General features: G+C 43.2%; 1 protein-coding gene across 1 annotated transcript; it reads right to left on the bottom strand.

The window, feature by feature from the left end:
• Positions 1 to 335: 335 nt before the first annotated feature.
• On the bottom strand, positions 336 to 19517 carry LOC141215259 (uncharacterized). Its single transcript, XM_073665582.1, has 7 exons — positions 19296 to 19517; positions 19089 to 19212; positions 18908 to 19005; positions 18621 to 18711; positions 6899 to 7056; positions 1060 to 1470; positions 336 to 890 (listed from the first exon to the last, which is right to left on the bottom strand). The coding sequence occupies exons 1-7, from the start codon at positions 19515 to 19517 to the stop codon at positions 381 to 383; spliced, it is 1614 nt and encodes a 537-aa protein (XP_073521683.1). The 3' UTR covers positions 336 to 380.
• Positions 19518 to 21004: the final 1487 nt, after the last annotated feature.

The following is a 21004-nucleotide window of genomic DNA, read 5'->3' as shown; positions in this document are numbered from 1 at the left end:
GAGGAGGTGATCACCAGCGGAGAGCAGGGATGGGAATAGACGGTAGAGAATGGAGGGGAGGGAACGGAGATTGGGAAGGGATCGGAGGGCAGGGGTGAGGGGTCCCACCCTCGGGAAGAGGTAAAGCAGAAAATAAGGCAACCAAAAAACATTTTTATTTCAATCAGGGTGAGATCAGAGGGCAGGGGTAAAGTTAAAAAAGAGGACAATAAACCTTGTTTTTATAAACAAACAAAAATATAAACAATTTTAACAATTTAAATAAGTATTAAATTAACAATATTTACAAAATGATAAAAAAAATTGAAATGAAACATCACTACAGTTCTTCATATCGATTACCTGTATTTGTGTATCCGTGCCTGGGGGAAACAAAAGAATCAGAACACATGGGATACTGTGGGGGGGGGGGCAAGGCTTTGTGGACGCCGGATCCTCTGCACTGGTGTGCTGTGAAGTGGGTCCGGCCTATGGGTCCAAGAATGTTGTTGAAAATGGCCAGGGTCAATCAGAGTATGTACAGTAGACGTTTCATTAAGTTCACCGGCTGCCGCTTTATTTAAAGTCTCAAACATGACCCTTTCTGCATGCGCCCTCTGTCGGTCATCCAGCCTCTGTAGTCTCTCGCCAGCATATGTTGCAAAGCTGTCCCGCTTGGCCTGGGTCTGCAGAAGTAGAATCTTGTTCGCCAGAGATACTAGATCTGGCGATGGCGGCAAGCTGGCCTTTCTTTTCCTTGATTTTCTCTGTCGCCGAGGCACAAGGTCTTCACTTGTAGAGGCCATAGGGTCTTCATTCACCGATGCCATAGGTTCCTCATTCCTTGACATAACACTCGCCTCCTCCATACCACGTTCCGTAGCCGAGATGTCGTCATCTTGCCAATGGTGCTGTGGGAACACAAAAATAAAGTTAAGATTTGGTTACAACATCCAGCAGGTATGTTATGACCAGCATGGGTACACGTGCACTAAAAAACAAATATGAGGGGCGTCTAAACTAGGGCATGTACATTGAAAGTATAAATGCTATTTACAGGGAAGCAAAGAAGGTACTTACATCTTCAACAGGGGAGTCAGTCCGTATGTCGGGGTCTTCTTCCGGGGTCTGCCGTATCGTACACACCATTCGCCGAGGTAGCTCCTGGTCACGGGTGAAGGCAAGCAAATCATAATACCATAATGTCGGCACATAAACCTCATCTGTGCCGGTACCTGACTTCTTTGATTTCTCCACCCGGTTGAGTTCTTTCTTATATACGGTACGTAGACCCTGGATCTTTCTCTTCACCAGCTCTTCATCCACCTTCTCGTTGGGGCCATGCCTTTTAAAGAGGGAAATCAATTGCTGGTAGGCCTCCCTCTTTTTCTCTCTATTGCAGTAGTCTGTTGATTTTATTTGCCAAAGGCACGGCAGGGGGCGGTAGAGGTCAATCATTTCCCTCACAAACTCTTCACTTTTGAAAGCCATCTGAAAAGGATAGCAATACAGTGAGCATACATGAAACATTTTCAAACAAAGTAAAAAGTACTACACACCATTTGCTGACTAAAAATGGCCTCCAATATATAAGCAAATATATACTTATTGAGTGTGATAAAAATCCACTAAAATAACTTACCGTGGAAACAAAGCAATACAGTGCCTGAAAAACCCAAAAGTCAATGTTCAGTCACAGCTGAAGAAAATCCACAAATGAATGGAATCACAGCAGTAGATCGCAACTAGGATCCAAAAATCAGGACGCTGACAAGGCTTCAACAAATCCCAGATGGACGAAACTTGCCCGGAGAACACTGCTACGATCCGAAAGCAAAGCGCAGATAGGAACAAGGGAGCGGAATTGCCCCAACGTCGCCTTTTTAAAAACCCCCGGCCAATCAGAACGCAGTAGCGTCCACCAATCGAAGATGAGTGGGCGCGGAAAGGTAATTTTATGTACGCCTTTCTGTCACAGTACAGTCCCTCAAAGTGTGTATCGTTGAGTGTGGATCGTTGAAATAGCTGCTGTGTGACAGCGTCCCAGCGACCAACGAGATCGTTAGTTAGATCGCTGGGGCGGCCGAAATCGTTGGCAAGTTTACATGTTTGACGGCTCCCGAACGATCTCTCCAGCGATCTCAAAACTGTGACGTAGTAACGATCTCGCTAGCGATCTCGTTATGTGTGACAGGGCCTTAACACTCTTAAAATCCTGAAGGTCCCATGGGGAATCTTCATCATCCTGGTAGTTGGCAGCAGATTGGCTCTAAATGCCCCAAAGTCGCTGAGGTTCTAATCCCCAGCGAGCCAATGGGATTGTAATATATGATGTTAACTGTTGTTGACCTAATAAAGTCTTATCTGAGTGTGGTCCCCTATCCTGCATTGTCTGAGAAGTGTTATACCAACGGAAAGGAGTACGGCAATCAATAGGATGAACCCTGGCCCATGTGGTCTTTCTAACACTGCTGCATGGACAGTGCATGCACACTCAGCTCTGCTACATACGCACATTTACATACACACAGCTCTGCTACATACAGTGGTGTTCAAAAGTCCTGCATAGGCATAGGATAAATAGATTTTTCAAGTTTTAAACGTTTTCTGTCGAATATCTTCGATGCTAATATGACATTATATATGGTTTTGTTCAGAATACAATTTTGCATTCTCTCCCTGTAATATTTTTAGCTTTTGAAGCAGTTTTGCCTGAAATTATTGCAACAATATGGGAATTGAAAGCACAACTAAATATTGTACAGCTTCAGATCCAAAATTAGCCAATCACAGATGAGGTTCTTGTGACCAATCATAACCTGGATATGGCAGCCAATCACATTCCATTACATTGCATCACATCCGCTGCTTTGTTTGTTTTATCTGTTGGTCTATCTAGTGAATCATACTGTAGAGCTTTATGATGGGAGCCTTCAGATTTTTGTCAGCGGAGGATCGTGTGCGAGTTGTGGTGCTACATGAAGAGGGTTATACTGGCCCCCAGATCGCAAGGAAGGTCGGCTGTAATCAGAGTACAGTCGTAAGAATTTTGCAGAAACATAAGCAGCTTGGAATTACCCAGGACAGGCCCAGATCTAGTCAGCCCAGAAAGTCAACTAAAAGGGAGGATAGAGTACTGATAAGAACATCCCTTGCCAATCGAAAGCTCACCTCTCCTCAGCTTCTGCGAGAATGGCAAGAAAAGTGCAATATTGAGGTATCAACATCAACTGTTAGGAAGAGATGTTTGGAAGCAGGATTGAGAGGGTACAAGGCCCGAAAGAAGCCATTGATGACAGCCATACAAAGACAAAGGCGAAAACTGTGGGCATTGAAATATTCAAAATGGAGGAAGGAGGAGTGGGAAAAAGTGCTATTTAGTGATGAAAGCACTTTTTTCATTTTAGGAAATGATGGCAAGTCTTATCTGAGAAGGTTTCCACATGATGAGTACAAGCCAGTGTTTGAGCTTCTCTGTGAAACATCTGATGAAAGTAATGGTCTGGGGCTGTATGGCAGCCAATGGTGTTGGAAGGCTTCATATTGTGGAGGGTATGGTAATGCAAAAAAATACATAGACATCCTTAATAAGAAAATGCTGCCTTCTGCTCAACACCTGTTTTCAGGGGATTATATCTTCCAGGATGATAATGCTCCTTGTCACAGAGCTAAGAATGGAAAAATAGAACAAGGTGGCTACTATTGACTGGCCAGCCCAGTCCTCGGACCTCAATCCAATTGAAAATTTGTGGCACAAGGTATCAATAGAGATATCTAAAAAATAGCCAAGGACCAAGAGAGAGTTGATTGAGTCTCTGATACAGGCCTGGAAGCACATCATCACTCGTGAACATCTGCAGAAGCTTGTTCACTCAATGCCACAGAGATGCAAGCTGGTGCTCAAGAGCAAAGTCTGGCCAATAAAGTATTAGAAGCTAAGGCTAAGTGCCCACGTTGCGGAACTGAAGCATATTTTTTACACTTCTCCTTGGCGGGAAAATCGCATGCGGTTTTCCCGCCAGGTAGAAGCGTTTGTGAGGTGTCTTTGCATGCATTTCCGCATGCGGGTTATCAAGCACTTCTCCAAGTGATTTAAGCATCACTTGGAAAAGTGCTTGACAACTTGTTCACACTATATAAATCCATGCAACCGGCATGGATTTATATAGTGTGACCAAGTAATAGTTAAAAAAAAAAAATCAGAATGGTAAAAAATAAAGTTTATACTCACCTTCCGATGCATTCTCTGCTCCGTCCGGAGTCTTGAGCGGCTCACGCTGTTGTGTGCAGGACCTGCAGTGAAGTCATTGAGACATGTGATAGGTCACATGACTCAATGACGTGGCAGGTCCTTCACACAACAGCGCGACGGAGGGAAAACATCAGAAGATAAGTATAAACTTTATTTTATTCTTTTTTTTACAGGTTCTTTGGTACCCAGGTCTGGAGGAGAGTCTCCTCTCCTCCAGACTTGGGTACCATCCGCACATTGATTCCGCATGCGGAAACGCAAAATTAATGAACATGCTGTGGATTTTTGACCGCAGTATATACCATTGGGGACCATGGGGTGCGGATATACATGCGTTTTACAAGCGTTTACGCTGCGGAAATTCCGCAGCATATACGCTTGTAATACGCAACGTGGGCAGGCAGCCTAAAGATGCACTCAAAAGGCCCTTTTCAGGACTCTGAATTAAATAAAAAACAATAAATCTTAAAAAGTAAAATTTAAGTCTGTGTGAACTTGCATTGGAAGTTAATGAACTTAGAAACCTGTTCACCATTCTACACACTGTACTGGTGTAGGTATGGTTATGATGGTTATGCTGTAAAAAAAAATTATCAAAAATGCGCATACCATAACAATTTATACACTTGGGACATTCAAAAATGAGTATGGCATACAATGAGGGATTACAAAAACATATATGTTCCACCAGTTTCACTGTAGAGATGCAGAAGTATGAAATATATAGTTTTCTTCACGCCTATGCAGAACTTTTGAACACCACTTGTATGCATATTTATATACACAGAGCTCTGATTCACATTTACATACACACAATACGCATGTACAATTTGTCAATAACATATATAGTTTCTACCCGTCTGGGTTATTTTTGATGGTCAACAAAATACGATTTTCCAGTAATTCATTTCTCACACTCTAGGTATGATAATGTCTTCTCTGTGTGTGGGATTTTTGATCTTTAAAAGGGGCTGTCCACTACTTAGACAACTCCTTCTCATTCCTCATGTTTGGTCCTGTTAAAATAAAAAGTCATACAAACCTCCCATGCCTGCGGTGTTCTAGTGGTGTCAGCACTTGCGTTTCCAGGGATTATATTACGTTGTTATGTCATGTAAGCCCTGTGCCCAATCAGCCCTGGAGTCACTGTCCCCACCTTTGGACACATCGAACAATAACAGAAAGTCAGAAAGCAGCTGTAGCCCTGGCTTCCTGTTGATGTTCAATCTGTCTGAAGGCGGGGACAGTGAAGCTGGCGCGGATTGGGCGCAGGGCTCGGGTGATGTAACAACCTCACAATAGCCCCGGGTACATGAGTGCAGACATGGCTGGAACAGCGATGACACAGAGTGTGAGTATGAGTGTTTTTATTTTAATGAGGCCAAACATGAGGAATGACAAGTGGTTGCCCTAGTAGTGGACAACCCCTTTATGAAGATACAATTTTCAGTTAAATCTTTTCAAACATTCTGAACATGAAAAACGCTTATCCCCTGTGTGAATTTTCTGGGGCTTAATCAAACCTGATTTCTGGTTAAAACATTTCCCACATTCTCAACAGGAAAAAGGCCTCTCTTCTGTGTGGGTTCTCAGGTGCTTAATCAAATGTGATTTCTGGTTAAAACATTTCCCACATTCTGAACATGAAAAAGGCCTCTCTTCTGTGTGGGTTCTCAGGTGCTTAATCAAATCTGATTTCTGGTTAAAACATTTCCCACATTCTGAACATGAAAAAGGCTTCTCCCCTGTGTGGGTTCTCTGGTGGTTATCAAGATTCTGTTTCAGGTTAAAACATTTCCCACATTCTGAACATGAAAAAGGCTTCTCCCCTGTGTGGGTTCTCTGGTGGTTATCAAGATTCTGTTTCAGGTTAAAACATTTCCCACATTCTGAACATGAAAAAGGCTTCTCCCCTGTGTGGGTTCTCTGGTGGCTACGAAGATGCGATTTCCAGCTAAAACATTTCCCACATTCTGAACATGAAAAAGGCTTCTCTCCTGTGTGAGTTCTCTGGTGGTTATCAAGATTCTGTTTCCGGTTAAAACATTTCCCACATTCTGAGCATGAAAAAGGCTTCTACCCTGTGTGTGTTCTCTGGTGGTTATCAAGATGCTGTTTCCATCTGAAACATTTCCCACATTCTGAACATGAAAAAGGCTTCTCCCCTGTGTGGGTTTTCTGATGGCTATCAAGATACGCTTTTCGGTTAAAACATTTCCCACATTCTGAACATGAAAAAGACTTCTTCCCTGTGTGCGTTATTTGGTGCAAAACAAGACTACGTTTATGCCTAAAATATTTTCCACATTCTGAGCAGGAAAAAGGCTTCTCCCCTGTGTGAGTTCTCTGATGACTAAGAAGAGATGATTTCTTCATAAAACATTTCCCACATTCTGAACATGAAAATGAATTCTCCCCTGTGTGAGTTCTCTGGTGTCGAACAAGTTTCGATTTCTGGTTAAAACATTTCCCACACTTGGAACAATAAAATATATTCTCTGCTGTGTGAATGTCTTGATTCTTAAGAAAAAACTTTTGGAGAGGAAAACTATTTCCATATTCTGAACATGAAAATGGATTAATTGCTTTAGGAGCAGTTTGCTTTTTAATGCTTATTTTGTGACTTTGATTTTCCTTAGTAGTCGGTAATGAATCAGAAGACAGGACCTGTTTCAAAGGATCAGATGACAGATCTTTGCTGTGAAGGGATGATGGTGTATCTGGAGTAATGGCATTCACTTCAATTGTATCTTGTGGCATCTCAAGATCATCGGATTTAAAAATTGATGATGTCAGCTGTCCCTCTGATCTCCTGGTACAGTCATCTGCCAAGAATAAAAACAGTTATAATTTTTGAATAAAATATCCTTGAATGTAATATTTGTGAACATTTCTACTTAAACTGTCGGTAACAATTGAAAGTTACGTAGAAAAATTATTATTATTTACCAAGACAATGACAGTTCACAGTCTAATAGAAAACCTCATAGGATGAACCAGTGGAGCGTGGTGTCCAACTGTTTGTTCATTCTGCCTCCCAAATATGGAATAAAAAAAGCCACCAAAAAATGTTATGTAGGCGAAAATAATATCAATAAAAACTTCTACTCATCCTGCAAAAAAAAAAAAGTCCCCACTCAAGTCCATTATCTGTCAGTGGAAAAACAGAGGTTTCCACATTATTAGTGGCTCAAAAGGCTCTTAAAAAGAAACATGGCTTCCATAAACCAATCCAGCAATATCCGCACTCCCAAAAACAAATGCCCCCCTTGCTTCTGACCCTTGCAGTGTGCCAAACCACATTTAGCATCCATGAATTTGGCATTACTATAGTGAGAAGAACACAGTTAATTTATGGTGTGTGCCTCCTGGAGCACAATATGGGCACTATGTGTTGGGTAATAAAATGGCCAATGTGCAATTTTCACTCTCCAACATCCACTGCGTGCTAATTTCCGGAAAGTGTCTGTGGAGTCAAAATAGTCACTAGTCCTATAGATTCATTCATTGAGGGTTATAATTTCCAAAATGGAGTCACTTTATGGGGATTTCTAATGTTCTGGTTTTCTGCCATTTTGTCATATTAGGGCTTCTGCAAATGGTCTGCCTTATTCATTCTGCGGGTGGCATTGGTGATGGAGATGTTGGAACCAGAAGCTCTGGGCGCACAGGCCCTGTCCAGCCATTAAGATTAGGGTGCTTGGGACCTGTAGTACCATCCAGTCTGGCAGTATGAGTGTGTGCAATCCAGCTGAAGTCACACTACTAAAGCTCAGAGTATATTGCCAGAAACTGCCTGATACAGCCTTGTTCTCCTCTTGTTCAGTCCTCTGTACTCAGCACCCGGCTTGTGTGTTTGGTTCCTGATATGGCTTTGGCCCATTTACTGACTATTAGTGATGAGCGAGCATGCTTGTCACTACTCGTTACTTACCCGAGCATCACAGTGCTCGAAATGCTCAGTACTCAGCGAGTATTTTTTTTTCTTAAAATTTCGGGAGCGAGCTCGAGTGCCGGCCTCACATGTTTGGCACTTTTTAGGCAGCCAATTAACATGTAGGGATCGCCTGCCAGTCACTGTAATGCCGTAGCCATGTTGGTAGTGACATTACAGTGAATGGCTGGCTGCATAGCATCATCAGGTCTATATAAGACCAGGGACCCTGCCCTCATCACAGTCTACCCCGGAAATAGGCAGAGTAGGGAGAGCTGCGGCTGAGCGAGGGAGAGAATTCTAGCTTCTTTTAGGCAGGGATTCCACACTAGTTGTATTTATTTCATCTGAACCAACAGCCCTTGTAAGGGCTCATTCTGATGTATATTAATACTGCTGTTAGCAGGTTAGGCAGAGTTTGTGGAGAGATATACAGGTTAGGCTTCATTGCATGTTCTTTCTGCTGCTGTAACTCATATCAATAGCCCTAGTTCTCAGGGATAATAATATTCCTTTTTGCTCTTAATCCTGCTAATTTTTGTGAAAAGCAATATACTACACTATTTTTACTGCTCCATTTGTTTGTTAACAGTATACAGCCACACTTAGTTGATTTGACTAGCATTGCTATGTAGTGCAAGCATTGAAAAAGTCCATCTGTGGTGGTCAGATTTTACTGCGTAATGATCCTGAAATTTTTTGGAATCTGCGAAATATTATACTCCATTTAAAATGTGACAGTTGTGTGTTGAAAACATACATCCTGACTTGGCCGCTAACCAATAGCATATTGCTATTGCAGTAAAACTTGCTCATCTGAAGTGGTCAGATTTTTACTGCATTAATAATCGTGAAATTTTGTTGAAGCTGCCAAATACACTGTGTTCCAAATTGTTATGCAAATAATATTTTCTCAGATTTTCCCAAATTACCTACATGAATTGCAGTCATTGTAATTTTCCAGTCAAATAACTATTAGAGTACAATTGAAAGGTTTTTGTACAAACTGTCTATGATAACAGTATATTTTTTAAAAAATAAAACACTCAAACTGCACTCAAAATGCATGTTCCAAATTATTATGCACAGCAGAGTTTTCAACCTTTTCATTTTAATAAAGAACAAAAAAATGGTCATTTTTGAAATTATAAGCATTAGCAGGTTGTTAGAAACTGAAATCAAACAGTTTTCAACTCAAAACTTTATTCTAGGTGATGTTACATTTGCACATAGGACCCCTTGTTCGAAAGCAGCTTCTGAACTCTCTCGTCCATTAAATTTGTCAGGTTTTGGATGGTTTCTGCTTTAATTGTTTTGCATGAGGACAGAATACCCTCCCAGAGCTGTTGCTTAGATGTGAACTGCCTCCCGCCATCATAGACACTCCTTTTGATGAAGCTCCAGAGGTTCTCAATGGGGTTGAGGTCAGGGGAGCATGGGTGCCACACCATAAGTTTGTCCCCTTTTACGCCTATAGCAGCCAGAGATGCAGATGTGTTATGTGCAGCATGAGACGGGGCAAGGGGAAACTGTGCCTGCTGAAGTAGCACAACAAACACCCACATCATGTCGACCTAGCGTCCTGTCCCACTTTGTGGAACAATACTCTTGAAGCCAGACCAGTGTGAAAAGGTTGTTGGGTTGATAGCAGACAATGCTTCCAGTCAGTTTTCAGCACCACCCTGTCTTCCACACGGTCCAGTCTCAGTAGTCTTGAGTCTGGACCACATAATCCTCACCCTGAGCCTCCGTCCTCTCACCATGCCGAGCGCCCGGAGACAAGTGATCTCACACTTAGACACTCCGAAGGGCTGTTTATATTTCCATTTATAGTTTCTGTCCTCTTGCCCTGTTCGCTTCAAGCAGGATATGAGGAGATCACACTTAGCGATACCCAAATATTTGTAAGTCAGTAGGAAGACAAGGGTGTGGACGGGGAAGACGAGATGGTGGACGATGAGGTTACTTACCCAATCTGGGAAGGTGACAAGCAGAGCAAAGACAGCAGCGCAGAGAAGGTGGGATCCATAGTACCGCAACAGGCAGGAAGAGGTAGTGACGTGACCATAGAGACAAGGCGGGCAACTGTTCCCCAGAACACCAGCACGAGGGAAGTTGCCAGTCCAAGGGTTAGGTCTTCCGGAGTCTGGCGCTTTTTTAAAAACTGTCCAGTTAACCCAAAAAAAGGCTATTTGCAACATATACTGTGCCAGCATCAGCAGGGGCAGCACAGCTACTAGCCTGACCACCACCAGCATGCTCAGGCACACGATAGCAAAGCACTCAACTAGCTGGGCCAAACGCCAGGACCAGAAACAGTGTCTGTGGGTGACACCACTGCCTCTTCACCTGTTGTATGTGCATGCCAATCCCCTGTCCATGATGCAGGCGAAGATGCCTCCCACTCTCCACCTGTCGTAGCAACCACATTCACGTCCTTGTCCCAGCGCAGCATTCAGTTGTCCCTTGGAACACAAGCGGAAATACGCAGCCACCTGCACACCCACAGGCCACAATACTAAACGGCCACATTTCCAGACTGCTCGCACTGGAAATATTGCATTTTAGGCTTGTGGAGAAGGAAGCTTTCTGCAACCTCATGGCCGCAGCTGTACCTAGGTACTCAGTCCCCAGCAGCCACTATTTCTCCCGATGTACCATCCCTGCCTTACACAAGCACTTGTCCCTTAACATTACCCGTGCCCTCACAATGCAGTTACTAGGAAGGTCCACCTAAACACAGACATGTGGACAAGTGCTTGTGGCCAGGGATGCAACATTTCCCTGACGGCACAATGGGTGAATATTGTGCAAGCCGGGACCCAGTCGGATCTTGGGACGGAACATGTGCTACCGATGCCGAGGATTGCGGGCCCTGGTTCAATCAGGGTTGCCCCCACCTTGTACAGCAGTTCCTGCACCTCCTTCGCCTCTTCATCCTCCATATCTCTGAAACATCAATAATATGAAGCTAGAAACTTCAGCACTGCCTTGGCCAAGCAGCAACAGGCTCTGCAGAAGCTAATCTGCTTAGGTGACAAACTGCACACCCCTGCAGAGTTGTTGAAAGCTGTAACAGAGCAGACAGATCTGTGGCTCTCACCGCTGAACCTACAACCAAGCATGGTCGTGTGTAACAATGGCTGGAACCTGCAAGTGGCTCTGAAGCTTGGCAACCGAGCACATGTACCATGCCTGACCCACGTGCTCAACTTAGTGGTTCTGCGGTTTCTCAAAACCTACCATGATCTGCCTGAGCTGCTTGTGAAAGTACACTGCGTGTGCCCATTTCCGCAAGTCAGCTACAGCTTCCGCCGCCCTGGCTGTGCTTCAGCAGCCTTTGCAACTTCCAGCTCACTGATTGTTGTACAATGTTACCATGCGCTGGAACTCAACGTTGCATATGTTAACAAGGCCTTGTGAGCAGCAGTGGGCAGTTGTTGAGTACCAGCTCCAACACGCCCGTCAATATTCTGGTCAGTCTCCGCACATAAGAGCTGATGAGTGGACATGGATGTCTGACATCTGTGCAGTTCTCCAAACCTTTGATGACTCCACCAAGATAGTGAGCGGTGGTGATGCCATAATCAACGTCACCCTCCCGCTTCTCTGCCTACTGAAACGCTCGCTGCTCACAATTAAAGAGGAGGTTTTGCAGGCGCAGCAAGTTGAGATGGGCAAGAAACTATACAGGGTGATGCTACACAGCCCAGCCTTGTATCATCTTTTCAACGTGGATTGGGTGCTAATGAGGAACACAGGCAGGTTTCCTGCGCTACAGACGGTACAACCTGCACCACCTTCATCCCGTCTGTTCACCGTGAGGAGGAGATGATGGACAATCATCCATCTTGGTGGGGACAGGGAAGTCTTGGCTCTTCGCAGTCTGGCACATATGGCTGAGTTTATGTTCTGCTGCCTTTCCCGTGACCCTCGCGTTGTACACATTTTAGGCAACAGTAATTACTGGTTGGTCACCCTTCTAGATCCATGCTACATGGAGAACTTTCTATCTCTCCTTCAAGTGGCAGCGAGGTCTAATAAAATGTTGCAGTACCAGAAGGCCCTAGTTGAAGAATATAAAAAATTCCCATCTGACAACTTAGATGGTAGAGGTCACAGTTTATTGGACAACCAATGAGTACAGGGAGACAGACACACAAAGCCATATGCAGTAGAAGCAGGGGAACACTCTCAAAGGTCTGGGACAGTTTTCTCAGACCCTCCCAGTGCCCAGGCCCTGATACACGGGGTAGTCTGACAACGAGGGAAAAGTTTTAGAAGATACTGAAGGAGTATCTTGCTGACTGTACCACCGTCCTTGGTGATTCCTCTGTGCCTTACAACTATCAGGTATCCAAGTTAGACTCGTGGCATGAACTGTCTCACTACAGCTTGGAGATCCTGGCCTGCCCTGCCTCTAGCGTTTTGTCAGAGCGGGTTTTTAGTGCGCCGGGGGTATTATAACTGATAGGTGCGCCCACTTGTCAACTAAAAATGCTGACAGGCTGACTAATATCAAAATAAACAAGGCCTGGATTGGCCCAGACTTCTCAACACCACCGGATGACAGCAACAGAACATAAACTCAAATCCATTTTTTTTCTGGTCTATTCCCATGCAAATCTTCACACCCAGATAGGTGTGAAGATTTCTTCTTTTTATGTTGTCCTATTCCTTCTTCTCATCCTACACCACAATATCAACAGGGTGATCATCATGCAACACCCCCATTAATTATTTTAAAGGTATTTAGGACGCCCGCATGAATAATTTTTAGAGACCTACTTCTAACATTCTTTACAATATACATGTATACTCCTGCTGGAAATGAGTGTTCATTTTCGTTGACCAATTCAAAATTTTTACGGTGATCTGTACTCAGAAATTCATCAAAGTTCACAGAAATTTATCATGGTTGACAGAAATTCATAACTTGGGGTCCTTGTCCTGCTGAAAGACCCATGACCTAGGATGCCAATCCAACTTTCTGACACTGGGCACTACATTGCTACCCAAAATCCTTTGGGAATATTCAGATTTCATGATGCCTTACACACAGTCAAGGCATTCAGTGCCAGAGGAAGCAAAACAACCCCTAAATATCTTTGACCCTCCACTATAATTGACTGTAAGTTCTGTGTTCTTTTATTTTTAGGCCTCATTCCATTTACAGTAAACAGCTGAATGATATGTTTTACCAAAAAGCTCTATCTTGGTCTCATCTGTCCACAAGATGCCTACTGGCCCTGTAAAAATAGTGGAGGCCACTTGCTGGCACTCTATAAATTGTGAGGGCCGCCTGCTGGACCTCCAAGTTGCAAACTTTACATAATATATACAAAAAAGAAAATTTGACCACCTCAGATGGATACGTTATATTGCAGAAGCAATATATGGCCATGCAAGTTTCAAACTTTACCGTATTAAAGAAGTTGTCCACTAATTTTACATTTATACCCCATCCGTAGGATAGGGCATCAATGTCTGATTGACCTGGGTCCCGCACCCGGCAACCCCGCCAATCAGCTGCTATTGATGCCAGTGGCTTCCGTCGGCCGGAAGCGCTTACTTGCGGAGCTTGGCCGTCTAGCTTTAGTGGCCGCCGCAGGGTACTCTAACAATAGTAAGGGCCGCCTGATGGCGCTTTATAAATAGTGAGGCCTGAAAAAAAAATGGGACTTACAGAGTCTCTCTTTCATGAATGAAACAGATGTATCTGATCATGTCTTACACACCACATGGCCAGATAAGGTAGTAAAATGTTAAAATTACATTTACCGGTGAATGTATTTTTCACCGTTGAAAGCAATGTGAACGTGCAAAAACACTAAGTGTGAACATAGCCCAAGGTGTGGAGGAGTATTTTTTCTGTTATTTATTTTGCATTATATAGAAGTCATTATCCTGGAAAGAATGTTTCTTAAAAATTGTTTCCAGGAAAATCCATTTTATCTTCGTTTTTGTATTTTTTATTGTCAGCCCATAAAAGTGGCATACTACTCTGGTAACATTGTTCACAGCAGCGACCTGGGATTCAGAGATGATTCCAGGGGTCTTCCCCATGCTGTTTCCACTGTTTTCATAGATCTGAACAATTTTTAGACTCCCTCCAGCCCTACGGAGGATATGGGGGGGGGGGGGGTTGGGGAAGGAACCGCCGGAAAATTGCTCGAGAAACAAATAACCAAGCATCACTACTGACTACTCTTTTGTCTTCTGATTTTGTATTTTCTCTGCCCTCCTGGTTCTAACCCGGCTACCTGACTATTCTTCATATCTCACTCCACAGAACAACAGGTCACACCAAGGCCCAAGCCTAGGTGTCTCTGTGTAAGTCCAGATTCATGTAGATGGGTTAAAGAAGTTAAAGGTTGATGGGGAAAACTGTGACTATAGACAATAACACATCACATTTTCTACTGAAAAGATTAGGCTGAACAGTCTTAGGCTGTGTGCCCACGATGCGTTTTTTAAGCATTTCCGCAGTGGCAAAAACGCTGCAGAAACGCTTAAAAAACGCATGGTAGAAGGCCTGCCATGTTCCCCAATGATAATCCGCATGTGCTGTGCACATGCTGCGGAAATTTCCGCTGCAGGTTATCATTGCGGAAAAAACCGCAGCACTACCAATTATTTTGCGGAAGCGCTGCGTTTTCGCCGCCATTGACTTGCATTGGAACGCATGGAATCCGCATCACTGCATCTGTACATGCGGAATCCAAGCGTTTCAATGTGCGGATGGTACCCGGGTCTGGAGAAGAGGAGACTCTCCTCCGGACCCAGGTACCATAGTACCTGTAAAAAAAGAATAAAATAAAAAATAAATACTATACTTACCTTCTGACGGCTCCCGGTCTCCTTGTCTTCGCTTGCCGCCAGATCGCGGTGGACTGAAGGACCTGCGCTGACGTCATTTAGTCATGCGACGGCAGGTCCTTCAGTGTTGTGTACCGCAAGCTGCCGGCAAGCCAGGACAGAACGAAGCAAGACTCCAGGGGCTATCAGAAGGTAAGTATAGATTTATTTTTTCATTTTTTTGACATTCTTTGGGGTCGTTTGCATGGATTTATATAGTGTGACCAAGTTGTCAAGCACTTTCCAAGTGATGCTAAAATAGCTTGGAAAGCACTTGTCAACCGGCATGCGGAACTGCATGTGAAGAAAGCTTCACATCCGCATGTCCCTGGCAGGAAAAACGCATGTACAATCCGCATGTACAATCCGCATGCGTTTTTTCTGCCAGGGAGATGCAGAAATGCTCAGGAAAAAATCCGGAACATTTCTGCATCGTGGGCACATAGCCTTAATCAGTAAAAAAAAATGAGAAGATTAACTAGTGGAGAAACCTCTCTGGAGTAAACAGATTACCAGCAGCCACAAACTCTAAATTATCGTAAAATCCAATATTTTCTGTCAGATGAGCTTCAAGAAGAAATATTAGACAGTTAAAGAGAACTTTTTATAATAGTGCAGAGATGAGGCGTCTTATATTTGAATATCTGGCATTTGGAAGAGGTAATGAGACCTCTTTTTAAACAGACCAGGGAGTTACTGAGTAACATAAGTGAGGCCGGCCGATCCCACCACAATCATACAAAATGAAAATCTGTAAACAAATAGACATAGGATAAAAAAATGTTACATCCCCAACAACAATACAGTTATATGAAAAAGTTTGGGCACCCCTATTAATCTTAAGCTTAATGTTTTATAAAAATTGGTGTTTTTGCAACAGCTATTTCAGTTTGATATATGTAATAACTGTTGGACACAGTAATGTTTCTGCCTAGAAATGAGGTTTATTGTACTAACAGAAAATGTGCAATCTGCATTCAAACAAAATTTGACAGGTGCATAAGTATGGGCACCTTTATCATTTTCTTGTTTTAAATACTCCTACCTACTTTTTACTGACTTACTAAAGCACTTTTTTGGGTTTTGTAACCTCATTGAGCTTTGAACTTCATAGCCAGGTGTATGCAATCATGAGAAAAGCTACTTAAAGTGGCCACTTGCAAGTTGTTCTCCGGTTTGAATCTCCTCTGAAGAGTGGCGTCATGGGCTCCTCAAAACAACTGTCAAATGATCTGAAAACAAAGATTATTCAACATAGTTGTTCAGGGGAAGGATACAAAAAGCTGTCTCGGAGATTTAACCTGTCAGTTTCCACTGTGAGGAACATAGTAAGGAAATGGAAGAACACAGGGACAGTTCTTGTTAAGGCCAGAAGTGGCAGGCCAAGAAAAACATCAGAAAGGCAGAGAAGAAGAATGGTGAGATCAGTCAAGGACAATCCTCAGACCACCTCCAGAGAGCTGCAGCATCAACTTGCTGCAGATGGTGTCACTGTGCATCGGTCAACTATACAACGCACTTTGCACAAGGAGAAGCTGTATGGGAGAGTGATGCGAAGAAGCCGTTTCTGCAAGCACACCACAAACAGAGTCGGCTAAGGTATGCAAAAGCACATTTGGAGAAGCCAATTTCTTTTTGGAAGAAGGTCCTGTGGACTGATGAAACCAAGATTGAGTTGTTTGGTCATACAAAAAGGCGTTATGCATGGCGGCAAAAAAACACAGCATTCCAAAAAAAACACTTGCTACCCACAGTAAAATTTGGTGGAGGTTCCATCATGCTTTGGGGCTGTGTGGCCAATGCCGGCACCGGGAATCTTGTTAAAGTTGAGGGACGCATGGATTCCACTCAGTATCAGCAGATTCTTGACAATAATATTCAAGAATCAGTGACAAAGTTGAAATCTACTCAGGCATTCATGCAGAGGAACAATTACAATGTTCTGGAATGGCCATCCCAGTCCCCAGACCTGAATATCATTGAACATCTGTGGGATCATTTGAAGAGGGCTGTCCATGCTCGGCGACCATCAAACTTAACTGAACTGGAATTGTTTTGTAAAGAGGAATGGTCAAAAATACCTTCATCCAGGATCCAGGAACTCATTAAAAGCTACAGGAAGCGACTAGAGGCTGTTATTTTTGCAAAAGGAGGATCTACTAAACATTAATGTCACTTTTCTGGTGAGGTGCCCATACTTATGCACCTGTCAAATTTTGTTTGAATGCAGATTGCACATTTTCTGTTAGTACAATAAACCTCATTTCAAGGCAGAAACATTACTGGGTCCAACAGTTATTACATATATCAAACTGAAATAGCTGTTGCAAAAACACCAATTTTTATAAAACATTAAGCTTAAGATTAATAGGGGTGCCCAAACTTTTTCATATAACTATATATGTATGAGGGGAGAACTCCAACACTAAACTGGAGTCACACTCATTTATGATGGACCATTGGAGCAACTATGACTCCTGAGCAGAAGAGTAGAGAAAGTATTAATGCCCCCATTTCAGGAGAGATTGTGCAGTAATCTGAATTCCTTAGGACTGATAACATAATGGAATTCATGATGTGGAGTGAATCCATGAAACCAGGGCTCGAGCCAACACATCTCCTGCAGGCGTGAATAAATGTATATTACAGCCATCAGCCACGCACAGCTTAGAGATATATCATGGCACAGGTGTAATGTTTTCTGTGTAGTTTATCACAATCCTGTTTGAAGTTAGTTGGTTTTAAAAGAAATTGAAAAGTCAGGATAAAGGGAAACTCTGCTGTTATTGTACAGAAATTCACACTTGGCCTCACTGCACATTTAATGTTGTCGATCATAAAAGTGAAGTTTGGCCAGAAAGACTGGACCTGGTCTTGTAGGGACCATATGAGCACATTCAGCAGCACAGAAAGGAGAGAAGGTAGATTCATCCAATAAGATATCAGGGATCTAGGAAGCCAACAGCATCATTACCCTTCGCTTTCTTTTACAGGTCCATCATAATATTTTTCTTCAAGTGATTTTCTAACTTCTCAGCACATTCTACATAATGTGAAAAAGTCACTGGTAAAGTACTGGAGGAGAGATGTGTAGCACTGAGATTGTTAGCTCCAGTAATTAAACATAGGAAAAAGGTTCCAGCACACGAGGGGGTAAATCAGCCATCTTTAGTGCTAGAATGATTGAACACCTGTAGAGAGGGAGGAGGTCATAGGATAAACTTCACAGCCTTTAGAGTATTTGTGGGGTGGGCCTGGAGGTAACAGCCGCACTGTTCCTGTGTCTGCCTCTTTAAGAAGCTGAGTGAGTCGATCACAATATGCTGACATTTGGCTTTGTAGTTTACAGATCTGGGCAGGTAATGGTCAAAGTCTCCTAATGACAGTGGGTAGGTGGATCCTCCAGGTTGTAAGTTCTATAGAAAAGGGCTTTTAATGCCCAAAGTCATTTGGACAGTTTTGGGTGGAGGAGAATGTTGTGGTCTAAATGGTGATCACACGATTGTGATACGGCCGGTCTACACCACCGATAAAGCAGCCACAGCTGGTGACTGAGAAGAATCTGTGACTTCTCGGCATTTAATGGTCACTACTCACCTGGGTGGTCATATGTAGGAATCTCCTCTTTACACCACTCATCACCCCTCATATATGTCTCTGTAGTATTAATATGGGTCAGATCTTCACCCTGAAACAAATATTGTAAAAGTCAGACAGATGGAGAGGTCACATCTATGATCAGCTCTAATCCTGCCATCTCCACCGTCCTCATTACACAAATAGACAACATATAATACTGGTGGATAAAACAAAACTGATAACAAGACCTTCACAGCCGTCTACACATCATAGGGGAGATCTCATGACACCTTCTCTCCATCTACCTGATGATCCTGAGGAACATTGGGGTCTTCTTGTTTACAGTCCTGTGGAAGAAGAGGACGGGGACATCTCTCTGGTGTTGTCCTCTTGCTGGACAGATCTGGAAGAAACACATACATGGACTGAATTCATTCTTTACATACAGATAATTATAGGCCGTGTGTATTTAGTCCTGTCTATTACCTGGTGATGTGAGGGGCTGGGGAACCTCCATCATGACGTCCTTGTACAGATATTTGCGTCCTTCTAAATACTCCCACTCTTCCATGGAGAAATAGACAGCGACATCCTGACACCTTATTGGAACCTGACACATACAATGATACCGTCACCCCCCCGATCCCTTCATAGTGTTACTGTATAATGTCCCAGCATTCCCAGCAGTGTCACCTCTCCAGTCAGCAGCTCAATCATCTTGTAGGTGAGTTCTAGGATCTTCTGGTCATTGATGTCCTCATGTATCAGGGGATGAGGTGGAGGCCTTGTGATTGGGCTCAGGGGTCTTTCCCATCCCTCAGACACAGGGTCCTGACAGCGCTCACTAGAGGTCTTCTTCACTACTGAGTAATCCTGGTTATGAAGAGACACATTAATAAATCTCACTACAGACATTTCCAGTGTCCTCACCTCTCCAGTTCTGTCCATCTGTTATTTCCATAGATAAGAATGATGTAATGTGACGTCATCAGAATCTCTCACCTCTCCAGTAAGCCGGAAGAGGATCTCTAGGGTGAGGTGGAATATCCTCTCCGCCATCTTGTCTCTGTCCATATCCATCTTTGATGGGTAAATCAGGAAAATTCTCTTATATAGAAGATATTCACTGAGAGGATCCGATATTGTAGAGACCTGAATGAGAAGATGATGAGCCGATGTAACATCATAAAAATCCTGTGAAATAATACAATTACTGGAGATAATAAGGGAAACATATCAGGAGATAGAAGGTGTAGATGTTGTATTCTCTAGTCTTATATGGACATCTCCTCCATACTCCCAATCACTGGCTGTGTTACTCACTGCGTCAGCAGCTGATTGGCTGTAATAATCACAAGTTCGTTGGGGCTGACCAGGAAATACAGAGATTGGCGGGGACCCTAACAGCAATGATATTTTTATTATTTTACAACATTCAGTTATTTTCATTGACTTCTACTAATAAAACCTATATATTTTAGGCCACAGACAACAAGCAGTTTATTCCTCGGAGTCTGCAGCTGAACACGTTTCTCATAGACTCATCTTCCATAACGCTAATTCTCATCTCATTTACCTACACTGGAATTATATTATACTGTGTGTGTGGGGGATGGCGGTACTGTGGGAACATTACACTGTGTGGGGGCATCATATATACTGCATAAGAGCAAACAAAAAAACGAAGAAAGATGATCTAGCGGCCGTATTGTAAAACTACAATAATCCTTATTAGTATCAATAATCAATCACAGGGCACGGAAGTGGACAGAGCACAGTGCAAATGGCTATGCACAAAGACGCGCAGCAGGGAAGATACATAGTAAGAGCAATAAGTTAAAGCGGATAATTTATATATATGTGTACACCCCCTACATATCCAGGAATCAATACATATAAGAATGAACAAGTATAAATCTGTCTTAGTATGATATGTCACTCTTTAGGGTAGTGTGGAACCACTTCAGTATGTGCAAGGCTATATGTACCCACATACTGGCCAATCATTATAGGGTAAATTGATTGTAAGGCAAATTGATATTGCAATTTACCCTATAATGATCACCACAGGTAGTCTCACATGCAAACCCAGGGGATGGGTTCCACCTGAGAAAATATCTCCACTAAAGGCCCCGTCACACTAGGCGACGCTGCAACGATCCCGACAACGATACGACCTGTCAGGGATCGTTGCTGCGTCGCTATGTGGTCGCTGGTGAGCTATCAAACAGGCAGGCTCACCAATGATCAGGGGAGCAGCGACATCGTGGAAAGAATCTTTCCACGATGTCCTGCTCCTGGTTACCAGCCTGCTGAAGCAGGAACAGGCTGGTAACTATGGTAAACATCGGGTTACTAGGGGCACACGCGCACCTAGTAACCCATTGTTTATCATGGTTACC

Source organism: Phyllobates terribilis, unplaced genomic scaffold (genome assembly GCF_046119375.1).
Source record: "Phyllobates terribilis strain yellow unplaced genomic scaffold, ASM4611937v1 Scaffold_235__1_contigs__length_3068650, whole genome shotgun sequence".
In the NCBI taxonomy this organism is placed as follows: Eukaryota; Metazoa; Chordata; class Amphibia; order Anura; family Dendrobatidae; genus Phyllobates; species Phyllobates terribilis.
The sequence above is the reverse complement of the archived record's forward strand: the minus strand, read 5'-3'. Positions and strand labels throughout refer to the sequence as shown.